Source organism: Lepidochelys kempii, chromosome 3 (assembly GCF_965140285.1).
Source record: "Lepidochelys kempii isolate rLepKem1 chromosome 3, rLepKem1.hap1, whole genome shotgun sequence".
In the NCBI taxonomy this organism is placed as follows: domain Eukaryota; kingdom Metazoa; phylum Chordata; order Testudines; family Cheloniidae; genus Lepidochelys; species Lepidochelys kempii.
Window position 1 is genome coordinate 127,119,976 of NC_136382.1, and position 13,768 is coordinate 127,133,743.

At 42.5% G+C, this 13,768-nt stretch overlaps 1 protein-coding gene across 7 annotated transcripts in view; it reads right to left on the bottom strand.

The window, feature by feature from the left end:
* The window catches only part of RPS6KA2 (ribosomal protein S6 kinase A2), a 476,226-nt gene that overhangs the window by 76,858 nt on the left and 385,600 nt on the right, over window positions 1-13,768 (bottom strand). For all 7 annotated transcript variants that reach the window (XR_012158128.1, XM_073337900.1, XM_073337901.2 and 4 more), the window contains one exon: window positions 13,104-13,192. Coding sequence is in view for 6 of the 7 variants with exons in the window: in XM_073337900.1 (XP_073194001.1) it covers window positions 13,104-13,192 (89 nt within the window). In the remaining variant the exon portion in view is untranslated. The remainder of the gene's footprint in view (window positions 1-13,103; window positions 13,193-13,768) is intronic.

Below are 13,768 nucleotides of genomic sequence, written 5' to 3' on the forward strand. Positions count from 1 at the left end.
AGGTGAGGTGGTGGGAGGGGCAGAAATAGACTAGATGACCTCTGGAGGTCCCTTTCAGCCCTACATTTCTATCACTGTAAAATATCAGACCGTCAAAATTTAGATAACTGGGATTACTATCTTCCTTTTCTTCCCCTCCCTCTCACCCTCGTTTTAATTCTGTTATTATTTTAGTATTCATTATCTGAAGGACTGCTATAGCTTTAAGGAAGTATTCTTGTGGTTTCATGAAATACTGTTTGTTAAAATATCATAAGTAAAGTGGAAAGAAAAGCAAGATTATAATCAGAATAAAGTGATTTTTGAAGTCTAGTGTCTTGCAATTTGCCAGGGTTAGAAACACGTTGGTGGACAATACAAATGCTTTCTGGATCATTAAACTTCTGAACAAGCAATTGAAAACAAGTGTTTGATCCATAATATAGCCGTTTCTTTATTTTACCATGCTTCATTTAATTTTCCAGGGGTTTTCTGTGCCAGAATGTCTGATCCTATCTTTGGTTAACTATGGACTGTTATACCTAGCCCAGCATGGGCTAAGATCTATTAAGCCAAAGTACTCCTTTTAAGTACTGCCTTCTGTCAAATATTTAGATCAATTATCCAGTTCATTTAAATACTCCTCCACTCATTACTAGCAACATTATTGTAATCATCCTGCCTTTTAATTCTCATGTCATTAGACCCAACACAGATATTTACAACAAGCTCTTCACCAGTACCCCAGAAACGCCTGGTAATGTTAATGTAATATTAATGCAAGATTCATAATACTGATAAATAAATAAAGCATTAATAATATTAATTTATTGGTTTATTAATAAGATTACTAATATTGATGGATATTAATAATATTAATGAAAGCTTAATACTATTAAAATATTTATATTAGTGAAAGACAATAACTCCCTTTCTACAGTATTTTGCTTTGCCTTGGCTTTAAAAACTAAACTTTTTCTTCACTGTTCTTCTGCTATAATTAATACTTCCCTCCTTCTCAATCTCTTTATTATCACAGTAAGCATCAAGCTTTAAAACCTTGATCCTCAACTACTTCCCATCATAATGGAGAAAATCTAGCCAATATTTTCAGAACTTGGTCTTGTGGTGAATTGCAGCTGAATTCCACACTGGAGAACTGGAGTCTATCCCTCACTGTGCCACAGAATGCTTATGTGATGCTGGGCAAGTCACTTAAACCACATTTCCCCCAGGTGGTCACTACCTGTGTGTTCCTTACTTTATGGTTGCCCAACTTGAGACACTTTGGCCAGATTTGCAGAAGTGCTGATAGTTCACAGCTGCAACTGAAGTCAATGGGAGCTGTGCTTTGAACATATAAAGTGCCATAAAAATGCTAAGTTTTCTGGAAAAAAAAAAACAGGTCTTAGGTATGTTAAATTGGGCACCAAAAATCAGTCGACACTTTTGGCTTTAATCTCTCTGTGCTTCAGTTCCTCAACTGTAAATTGGGTCTCATGCCACCCCTCACCTCAGGGAAGTGGTGTAAAGATAATTCACTCAGTGTTTATGAAGTTGACTCAGACATTACAATGAGAACACCAGGGAAATGCCCATGAGGAAATTAATAATTCTGTATTCAGTGCAGGGTTTGAATGGTGTGTGGTTAAGCATAAAAATAATATTGAATAACTACCTCTACAGTGAGCACTGACCATTCTGTGCACTGAATGAGGCCAGGATCCTATGGAAAAAATAGTATGTGATCATATAATTAAAGTCTGTGAGTAAAATTTTCAGGACTGCCTAAGTGACTTAGGAGTGTAAGTCCCATTTTCAAAAGTGGTTTTAGGTGCTTTGGAGCCTATGTCTCATTAAAGCCAAGGGAGACAAATTAAGATTGGATCGGCAAGGCTAATTCTGGCCTGTCCTAACTTCTGAGTGCTTGACTTTGCAACCTTAACTTTCTTTTTAACATAGCTATTGAATATAAATTTTAAATGGAGTTAATTGTTAAAAAAGGGTCGGATTCAGCTGCCATTGGAAAGATTCCCACTGATTTCAATAGATGTTGGATTAGGTCCAGTAATAGCCAATATGTTTGCTTCAACAAATATCACCTCAATAGTTCAGCAAAATGTAGGTTATAAAAATCAGAATATCGATTTTATTCCCTTCATCTTTGTAATACAGTAGAAAGAACAGTTACTTACCCTAGAGTAATTGTGGTTATTCGAGATCCTATAGTCAGTGTGACTCCCTCTGTAGGACTACATGAGCCTCATGTGCGTGAGATAGGAAATTGCTGAATAGCAGTGTCTGTTTGGCCTGTGCATGCGCCCTTGTGCCTTCTCAAGCTCTTGTGTGAGGACATAAAGGAGAGAGTGGTCCCAAACTCTGAGTTCTCTTGCCATTTGAAGCCTGTGTTACTTAAGGACTCTGAATGTGAGGATGGAGGGCTGTTTGTGAGATCCACAGTGACTACAACATCTCAAAGAACCAGTTTCTGTAGAGTGACCATTCTTTCTTCTTTGAGTATGTGTCAGTATGGATCCTGCTGTAGGTGACTAGCAATCAGTTCCCCTTAGGATGGTGGGAGTGAAGCGTTTCAGCTGCATCAGCGACTGGAGAACTGTTCTCCTGAACTTGGTGGCTGCCATATCAAAAGCATAAGATTGGAAAGTTTCTGAAGCAGGTGACAGATGTAGCTTGTGCTCTGATAGAATGTGCCTGGATATTCAAATGGAAAGGCTCTCCAGCCAACTGATAACTGGTGGAAACGCATTACATGATCCACTTGGAAATTCATCGTGGTGAGATGGCTTGGCCTTTGGACGAACCAGAAATGATCACAAAGTGGCGAGTCAGACAAAACCTTGGCTTGGTTTCATTATGGTAATACAGCAGAGCTGTGGATATGTCTAAAGTGTGCTGTTTCTTCTCTACCACTGGTGAGTGTGGCTTTGGGAAGAAGACTGGCAAGGTAATTGATTGATTTTTGGTGAAAGTCTGAGACCACCTTGGGGATAAAATTGGGGTGTAGTCTGAGTACCACCTTGTTCATATGAAAGACCACAGTCCAGCCATGAGAGTCTAGTGTTCACTGACTCTCCAAGCTGAGGTGACAGTCACCACAAAGATCCTCTTGATGGTAAGAGTGCACAGAGTATTCTGTCACTGGTTCAAAAGGGAGGGTCCATATGCTTCAGAAGAATAACAATGCGGTCTCATGAGGGAGTCAGGTCCTTAAATGGAGGGCTAATATGAAGAAGGCCCTTAAAGAATTTCAGTATCTTTGGGTGTGAAGATTGAGTGTGACTGTGCCAGAGTGTCACACACAGATAATGCTGCCAAGTGGACTTTGAGAGAATTAAATGATAGTTTTGCCTGTTTCAGGAACAGCATAGTCTAGGATCTTCAGTGTTGCTGCCTCAACTGGGTGCAAACCATGCTGGGCTGCCCATATAGAAAATCTTTTCCACTTTGAGGCATAAGTCTTCCTGGTGGAGGATTTTCTGCTTTGTATGGGAATCTTTTGAACCTATAGGGAGCAGTCTCTGTCAGTACTGTTCAAACAGCCAACATCTGAGCCATTAGGTGTAACAATGGCAGGTCTGGCTGCTGACCTTGATTCTATGACATGTCCAGGCAGGCCAGGAGGTGAATGGGATGTCACAGGGCCATCTGTAGCAGGTCTGACAGCCAAAACTGTCTTGGCCAGTAAGGGTCTACCAGGATGTCTGTAACCTTGTCCCTCCTGATCTTGGACATTATCCTGGAGAATTGGTGGCAAGGCACATATGAATCCTCCAGATTACTGCAAAAGAAAAGCATCTGGCAATAATCCCAGGCTCACACCTCTTCTGGAACAGAAATTCATGCATTTGACATTGTCCCCTGTGGTGAATAAGTCTATTATGGGGGTAGAATATGAGGTCTATGATAAACTCCTTCAGTGACCCCTTGTGGTTGGTCACTGGGTGACTGCTTAAGAAGTCTGCCAGGCCTTCACTGAGCCCTAGGAGGTTTAGACCCAGTGGGATTATCCTGTGTTGATGTCACCACTTCTATAGCCTGATGGTTTCTTGGCAGAAGAGGGGATGATCAGGCCCTTCCTTGTTTGTTTACATAGTGCATCACCATCATGTGTTGCAGGATTTGCACTGCGGAGTTCCACAGAACAGGCAGGAATGCTTTGAAGGCCAGTCACGTCTCCCAGCTCCTGGACATTCATGTGTCATCTCAGGTCATCCTGAGATCGTGGCCCTGAATCTGTAGGTGGTTCATCTGGGAACTGCAGCCCACAGAAGCATCTGTGATAAGCGTCCTTTGGGGAGGGGACAGAGAATGGGACCAGAGGCGGCAATGCCAGTGCAAGTGGCAGCACAAGTTTCTTTCTTGACACATTTCAGAGGAACAGCCGTGTTAGTCTGTATTCGCAAAAAGAAAAGGAGTACTTGTGGCACCTTAGAGACTAACCAATTTATTTGAGCATGAGCTTTCGTGAGCTACAGCTCACTTCATCAGATGTTTACCGTGGAAACTGCAGCAGACTTTATATACACACAGAAATCATGAAACAATACCTCCTCCCACCCCACTGTCCTGCTGGTAATAGCTTATCTAAAGTGATCAACAGGTGGGCCATTTCCAGCACAAATCCAGGTTTTCTCACCCTCCACCCCCCCACACAAATTCACTCTCCTGCTGGTGCTAGCCCATCCAAAGTGACAACTCTTTACATAATCAAGTCGGGCTATTTCCTGCATAGATCAAGGTTTTCTCACATCCCCCCCACCCCCATACACACACAAACTCACTCTCCTGCTGGTAATAGCTCATCTAAACTGACCATTCTCCAGGTTTAAATCCAAGTTAAACCAGAACATCTGGGGGGGGGGGGGGTAGGAAAAAGCAAGAGGAAACAGGCTACCTTGCATAATGACTTAGCCACTCCCAGTCTCTATTTAAGCCTAAATTAATAGTATCCAATTTGCAAATGAATTCCAATTCAGCAGTTTCTCGCTGGAGTCTGGATTTGAAGTTTTTTTGTTTTAAGATAGCGACCTTCATGTCTGTGATTGCGTGACCAGAGAGATTGAAGTGTTCTCCGACTGGTTTATGAATGTTATAATTCTTGACATCTGATTTGTGTCCATTTATTCTTTTACGTAGAGACTGTCCAGTTTGACCAATGTACATGGCAGAGGGGCATTGCTGGCACATGATGGCATAGATCACATTGGTGGATGTGCAGGTGAACGAGCCTCTGATAGTGTGGCTGATGTTATTAGGCCCTGTGATGGTGTCCCCTGAATAGATATGTGGGCACAATTGGCAACGGGCTTTGTTGCAAGGATAAGTTCCTGGGTTAGTGGTTCTGTTGTGTGGTATGTGGTTGTTGGTGAGTATTTGCTTCAGGTTGCGGGGCTGTCTGTAGGCAAGGACTGGCCTGTCTCCCAAGACTTGTGAGAGTGTTGGGTCATCCTTTAGGATAGGTTGTAGATCCTTAATAATGCGTTGGAGGGGTTTTAGTTGGGGGCTGAAGGTGACGGCTAGTGGCGTTCTGTTATTTTCTTTGTTAGGCCTGTCCTGTAGTAGGTAACTTCTGGGAACTCTTCTGGCTCTATCAATCTGTTTCTTTACTTCTGCAGGTGGGTATTGTAGTTGTAAGAAAGCTTGACAGAGATCTTGTAGGTGTTTGTCTCTGTCTGAGGGGTTGGAGCAAATGCGGTTGTATCGCAGAGCTTGGCTGTAGACGATGGATCGTGTGGTGTGGTCAGGGTGAAAGCTGGAGGCATGCAGGTAGGAATAGCGGTCAGTAGGTTTACGGTATAGGGTGGTGTTTATGTGGCCATTGTTTATTAGCACTGTAGTGTCCAGGAAGTGGATCTCTTGTGTGGACTGGACCAGGCTGAGGTTGGTGGTGGGATGGAAATTGTTGAAATCATGGTGGAATTCCTCAAGGGCTTCTTTTCCATGGGTCCAGATGATGAAGATGTCATCAATATAGCGCAAGTAGAGTAGGGGCTTTAGGGGACGAGAGCTGAGGAAGCGTTGTTCTAAATCAGCCATAAAAATGTTGGCATACTGTGGGGCCATGCGGGTACCCATAGCAGTGCCGCTGATCTGAAGGTATACATTGTCCCCAAATGTGAAATAGTTATGGGTAAGGACAAAGTCACAAAGTTCAGCCACCAGGTTAGCCGTGACATTATCGGGGATAGTGTTCTTGACGGCTTGTAGTCCATCTTTGTGTGGAATGTTGGTGTAGAGGGCTTCTACATCCATAGTAGCCAGGATGGTGTTATCAGGAAGATCACCGATGGATTGAAGTTTCCTCAGGAAGTCAGTGGTGTCTCGAAGGTAGCTGGGAGTGCTGGTAGCGTAGGGCCTGAGGAGGGAGTCTACATAGCCAGACAATCCTGCTGTCAGGGTGCCAATGCCTGAGATGATGGGGCGCCCAGGATTTCCAGGTTTATGGATCTTGGGTAGTAGATAGAATATCCCAGGTCGGGGTTCCAGGGGTGTGTCTGTGCGGATTTGATCTTGTGCTTTTTCAGGAAGTTTCTTGAGCAAATGCTGTAGTTGCTTTTGGTAACTCTCAGTGGGATCATAGGGTAATGGCTTGTAGAAACTCGTGTTGGAGAGCTGCCGAGCAGCCTCTTGTTCATATTCCGACCTATTCATGATGACAACAGCACCTCCTTTGTCAGCCTTTTTGATTATGATGTCAGAGTTGTTTCTGAGGCTGTGGATGGCATTGCGTTCCGCATGGCTGAGGTTATGGGGCAAGTGATGCTGCTTTTCCACAATTTCAGCCCGTGCACGTCGGCGGAAGCACTCTATGTAGAAGTCCAGTCTGCTGTTTCGACCTTCAGGAGGAGTCCATCTAGAATCCCTCTTTCTGTAGTGTTGGCAGGGAGACCTCTGTGGATTAGTATGTTGTTCAGAGGTATTTTGGAAATATTCCTTGAGACGGAGACGTCGAAAATAGGATTCTAGGTCACCACAGAACTGTATCATGTTCGTGGGGGTGGAGGGGCAGAAGGAGAGGCCCCGAGATAGAACAGCTGCTTCTGCTGGGCTGAGAGTATAGTTGGATAGGTTAACAATATTGCTAGGTGGGGTGAGGGAACCATTGCTGTGGCCCCTTGTAGCATGTAGTAGTTTAGAAAGTTTAGTGTCTTTTTTCTTTTGTAGAGAAGCAAAGTGTGCGTTGTAAATGGCTTGTCTAGTTTTAGTAAAATCCAGCCACGAGGAAGTTTGTGTGGAAGGTTGGTTCTTTATGAGAGTATCCATTTTTGAGAGCTCATTCTTAATCTTTCCCTGTTTGCTGTAGAGGATCTTGATCAGGTGATTCCGCAGTTTCTTTGAGAGCGTGAGGCACAAGCTGTCAGCATAGTCTGTGTGGTATGTAGATTGTAATGGATTTTTGACCTTCAGTCCTTTTGGTACGATGTCCATCTGTTTGCATTTGGAAAGGAAGATGATGTCTGTCTGTATCTGTACAAGTTTCTTCATGCAGTTGATAGATTTCCACTCCATACGGCTAAATGCAGTGCCTTGCATAATGACAGGTTTCAGAGGAACAGCCGTGTTAGTCTGTATTCGCAAAAAGAAAAGGAGTACTTGTGGCACCTTAGAGACTAACCAATTTATTTGAGCATGAGCTTTCGTGAGCTACAGCTCACTTCATCAGATGTTTACCGTGGAAACTGCAGCAGACTTTATATACACACAGAAATCATGAAACAATACCTCCTCCCACCCCACTGTCCTGCTGGTAATAGCTTATCTAAAGTGATCAACAGGTGGGCCATTTCCAGCACAAATCCAGGTTTTCTCACCCTCCACCCCCCCACACAAATTCACTCTCCTGCTGGTGCTAGCCCATCCAAAGTGACAACTCTTTACATAATCAAGTCGGGCTATTTCCTGCATAGATCAAGGTTTTCTCACATCCCCCCCACCCCCATACACACACAAACTCACTCTCCTGCTGGTAATAGCTCATCTAAACTGACCATTCTCCAGGTTTAAATCCAAGTTAAACCAGAACATCTGGGGGGGGGGGGGGGTAGGAAAAAGCAAGAGGAAACAGGCTACCTTGCATAATGACTTAGCCACTCCCAGTCTCTATTTAAGCCTAAATTAATAGTATCCAATTTGCAAATGAATTCCAATTCAGCAGTTTCTCGCTGGAGTCTGGATTTGAAGTTTTTTTGTTTTAAGATAGCGACCTTCATGTCTGTGATTGCGTGACCAGAGAGATTGAAGTGTTCTCCGACTGGTTTATGAATGTTATAATTCTTGACATCTGATTTGTGTCCATTTATTCTTTTACGTAGAGACTGTCCAGTTTGACCAATGTACATGGCAGAGGGGCATTGCTGGCACATGATGGCATAGATCACATTGGTGGATGTGCAGGTGAACGAGCCTCTGATAGTGTGGCTGATGTTATTAGGCCCTGTGATGGTGTCCCCTGAATAGATATGTGGGCACAATTGGCAACGGGCAATCAGATGTCAAGAATTATAACATTCATAAACCAGTCGGAGAACACTTCAATCTCTCTGGTCACGCAATCACAGACATGAAGGTCGCTATCTTAAAACAAAAAAACTTCAAATCCAGACTCCAGCGAGAAACTGCTGAATTGGAATTCATTTGCAAATTGGATACTATTAATTTAGGCTTAAATAGAGACTGGGAGTGGCTAAGTCATTATGCAAGGTAGCCTGTTTCCTCTTGCTTTTTCCTACCCCCCCCCCCCCAGATGTTCTGGTTTAACTTGGATTTAAACCTGGAGAATGGTCAGTTTAGATGAGCTATTACCAGCAGGAGAGTGAGTTTGTGTGTGTATGGGGGTGGGGGGGATGTGAGAAAACCTTGATCTATGCAGGAAATAGCCCGACTTGATTATGTAAAGAGTTGTCACTTTGGATGGGCTAGCACCAGCAGGAGAGTGAATTTGTGTGGGGGGGTGGAGGGTGAGAAAACCTGGATTTGTGCTGGAAATGGCCCACCTGTTGATCACTTTAGATAAGCTATTACCAGCAGGACAGTGGGGTGGGAGGAGGTATTGTTTCATGATTTCTGTGTGTATATAAAGTCTGCTGCAGTTTCCACGGTAAACATCTGATGAAGTGAGCTGTAGCTCACGAAAGCTCATGCTCAAATAAATTGGTTAGTCTCTAAGGTGCCACAAGTACTCTTTTTCTTGACACAGGTTTTTCTGCACTAGTCTTCAACAGAGACGCTGGATAATGGCGGCTTGTACACTCGCAAGATCTCACGGCCTGATGAGACTCATGAATTGTTCCAGAAGACGGAGTTTGGCCCCGTGTCCCCCTAAACAGAAGAGGCACCTACTAAGTCCGTCTTCTAAGGGGATTAGTCCATAGCAGGATGGATAGGGTGTGAAGCTGGTAGGTTTAGGTCTGCCAAGTCAAGGAGCTCTGGGCAGGAAGGTGTGTACAGCGGGATCTAGCTGTTGATACTCATAAGATGGGTTGATATGAACGCAACAGTCAAATATTAAGTTAATCAAAAGAGTTCTGAAGAAATTCAGAATGTTTAGCCAAAACTAAGAGCTAGTGGGTTAGAAACCTGGAGATTCTGTCTCACTGCAATAGATAAGACGACGGAACTGTGGGAGGGTGCAGTCACTTCACTCTTTATGCCTTTGCATAGGAGCATGAGAAGGCACATGGTACACGTGCAGCCCTGACAGACACTGCTACTTTAAACTGTCCAGTCCAGTGCACATGAGGCTCACGAGCAGCTTCAGTGGCCCTACACTGACATATACTTGAAGAATGTTAATTTTTGTAAGTTAGCAAAGCACTAAAAGGTCACTCAGCTGCACAAGGACACAGATAGCAAGAGGGAAGCTTCCATTTTCCACGCAAGATTATTATTAGAAATTTCAAGAACCATAGCTCAGCCAGATGGTGATGTAATTGGGCTGCCAAACATCTTGCTAACGACTGTCAGTCAGAATGCTAATGCTGTGACTGCTACATGTGGGATCAAATGTTCAGTGTAGTAGATCCCTCCATAACACCACCTCAAGCGATTGAACAACTAAGTATGAAAGCCAGGGGCAAAAAAAATCTCTCCTGCACCACTTGCTTTTTACACATCTTGGAACAAGTTACATGCTTAATTGAGCTTTGCTCTCCTACCCCTATTCCCAATCCCGCAAAAACCTAAACAGCATAAAGAGTTACAGGAGCTAACAGCATCCTGCTTTTCAAAAGTTTCTTAGTATTTACAGTATGATGCGTCTTACTTGCAAAAAGGAAAGTCATTAATTAGCTGCCAAAACCCCATGGGTGCTGATGTCAGCCAACTGTCTATTTAATGAGGACCAATTAGTTATTTCTTTTCCTGTGACAGACCTTACAGAAGTCAAAGATCAACTATTCTTGTTTTCCTTGGTTTCAGAGTAACAGCCGTGTTAGTCTGTATTCGCAAAAAGAAAAGGAGTACTTGTGGCACCTTAGAGACTAACCAATTTATTTGAGCATGAGCTTTCGTGAGCTACAGCTCACTTCATCGGATGCATACCGTGGAAACTGCAGAAGACATTATATACACACAGAGACCATGAAACAATACCTCCTCCCGCCCCACTGTCCTGCTGGTAATAGCTTATCTAAAGTGATCATCAAGTTGGGCCATTTCCAGCACAAATCCAGGTTTTCTCACCCTCGCCCCCCCCCCCCCCCCACACACACACAAACTCACTCTCCTGCTGGTAATAGCTTATCCAAAGTGACCACTCTCCCTACAATGTGCATGATAATCAAGGTGGGCCATTTCCAGCACAAATCCAGGTTTTCTCACCCCCCCACCCCCATACACACACAAACTCACTCTCCTGCTGGTAATAGCTTATCTAAAGTGATCATCAAGTTGGGCCATTTCCAGCACAAATCCAGGTTTTCTCACCCTCGCCCCCCCCCCCCCACACAAACTCACTCTCCTGCTGGTAATAGCCCATCCAAAGTGACCACTCTCTTCACAATGTGTATGATAATCAAGGTGGGCCATTTCCTGCACAAATCCAGGTTCTCTCACTCCCTCACCCCCCTCCAAAAACCACACACACAAACTCACTCTCCTGCTGGTAATAGCCCATCCAAAGTGACCACTCTCTTCACAATGTGCGGAGGGTGAGAAAACCTGGATTTGTGCTGGAAATGGCCCAACTTGATGATCACTTTAGATAAGCTATTACCAGCAGGACAGTGGGGCGGGAGGAGGTATTGTTTCATGGTCTCTGTGTGTATATAATGTCTTCTGCAGTTTCCATGGTATGCATCCGATGAAGTGAGCTGTAGCTCACGAAAGTTCATGCTCAAATAAATTGGTTAGTCTCTAAGGTGCCACAAGTACTCCTCCTCTTGTTTTCCTTGAGGCCTTTTCTTTATAGCCACCTACAATTTCTAGAGCAATATACTCCCATTGATACAACAGAGCGTACACAGAAGAGCTAAATGATGTGGTTGATTGGTGGAGAAGGATAACTTACAGTATGTTATAAATATACGGGAAAACCTTACTTCCCTTATTTCTAAAGAGGAGAAATTATTCTAGAGTAAAATAGCTTTTGTTCTTGAATAGAGTATCCAGATGGGGAATTACAGCAAAAAAGCTATAAAGGAATATATTATTTCCCCTTGTGTTGAACCTAAACTCTGAATATGTTCAGAGGTTTGACTAACACTATTTTTTGAAGTTCTGTGCAGTACACTCTGCATTTTATTAATGGTTTATGGCCTTCTAGGTGTTAAAATTAATACTGCATCTTTATTGAGTCAATAAATTAATATTTCAGAAATGGGGAAAAAATCACATATATCTGGAAAACAATTTCAACCTTTTCTTAGCGACATCGTCAGGTGGAATTTTAGGATCACAGGCTTCAAAATTTCTCTTTGTTGTCCTTTTTTTCCTTCACTAAGTCTCACATCTGAGAACTGTACCGAATTGTATACTGAGGTATCACGTACTAGTGGAAATTTGGTAATAACAGTGGTATTCGAGACTTTTAAATTTGGTAATAACAATGGCATTCAAGACTTTTAAAGATGGGAAAAGGAGAATGAATAGAGGATGACAGTAGTGAAGAAAAATGGATACATGGGACATAGGAGGTGTAAGCTGGTAAGAGAATAGGAGGCAGGAGAGAACAGAGAAATTGGGAGAATAGAGGAGGAAACACATCTTGTTGCAATCATTTTTTCCCCTTGTACCCCTCTACTTTAGAGAACAAGTCATTATCTTATTCACCCAGAACAGAGCCAGAGACAAGAGAGCTGGAAGGAACCTACAATATTTTTATAGACAGAGGTAACATTTTAAAATAATAACATAATGCTATGACTTTGATATCCTCAATTTGCTATGGTTACTCTTGTTTTTCACGAAAATCTCTAGGGAACAAATTTGCAAAGGAACCACCTGCTAAAACATGAATGGACACATTAAGTCTCCTACATAACCCCCCCAAAATACCGTGAGTTTCCTAATGGAACTCTTTAGTATAGGCAGAGATGGCTTTACCTAAATAAATCAAAAACATCCTCTATGCTTATTCAAACATAACTGGGTGCAATAATGAAAGAAGAGTAAAACAAAATCTTTGTGATAAAGCAGACAATTCATTTTAAGGTGATAAAGAGGGGCAGGCCCTTTGTTCAAAATGCTCCCACTAAATCAAACAAGACGGCACAGAAATTTAATCAGAGTGGCTTTGCAAAAATTCTTCTTCTCTCCTTTACCCCCCTCCAAGATGTGAAGCAGAAATATAGAGAGCTCATTAAAATACCTGACTGGGTTCTCATTTTCCTGTATTACTATCCACAGGAGTTTTCTTATGCAATTCATAAAGGTTGGTGATTTACTTCCCCTCTTTGCTGAAGAAATAAATCATGAATTAATCTCATGCTTTGGATTCTAATGCTATGCTTGACTTCCTTGCTTCTCTCTCTAGTAATGCTTGTGTTTTGCTGCAGAATAAATATGAATATAAATGTAAATATAATGGAGAGGATAACGACCATTTAAAATGCATTGAGGGAAATTATCACCACCATATTGTACAGAAATCAAATGAGCATCCATACCTAATCGGTTGGACGGGTTCCTTTTGAAGAGGGCTCTTAGCAAACTTTGGGCTTCTATGCTCAAAAACTGAGGCATTCCTAGCTTGGCTCTGAAAGAACAGAACACTTGAAAAGAAAAAAATATTTTTCAAAAAATTTCAAATCCACACCTGCATTTTATAACTGAAATTAATTGGGACATGCAGAAACCCATACACATTTGTCACCAAAGATATAATACCTAGACAGATTAGACAGCCCACAAATGGAGGGGACAGTCCTGCACCCATCGAGGTTAAAGGAAGTTTTACCATTGATGTCACTGGGAGCAGCTCCTGACTGGAAGCACATAACACCATGTTATAGTTAATGTTGCTCAAGGGTTACTAATTCTAAGAGATCATTTTCAGCTATTTATAATCTTTTTTCAGTTTTACCTTTCTGGATTAAATTTGGCAGATTTGTTCTCAATCCAAGAGCAAACTTTTTGGAAAGTTTGACCCCAAATGGCCTAGACATTTTCAAGAATGAAGAGTGTGACAATAAAATACACCTTTTGCATTATTAAAAATTGTATTTGGTTTTTAATAGCTCTGATGCTTCAGTGGTGGATGGCAGAAATAAGAAATTTGGCAGGGACTATGGTTTCGATCTTGCAAACATTTATGCACACGCTTAGCATTAAA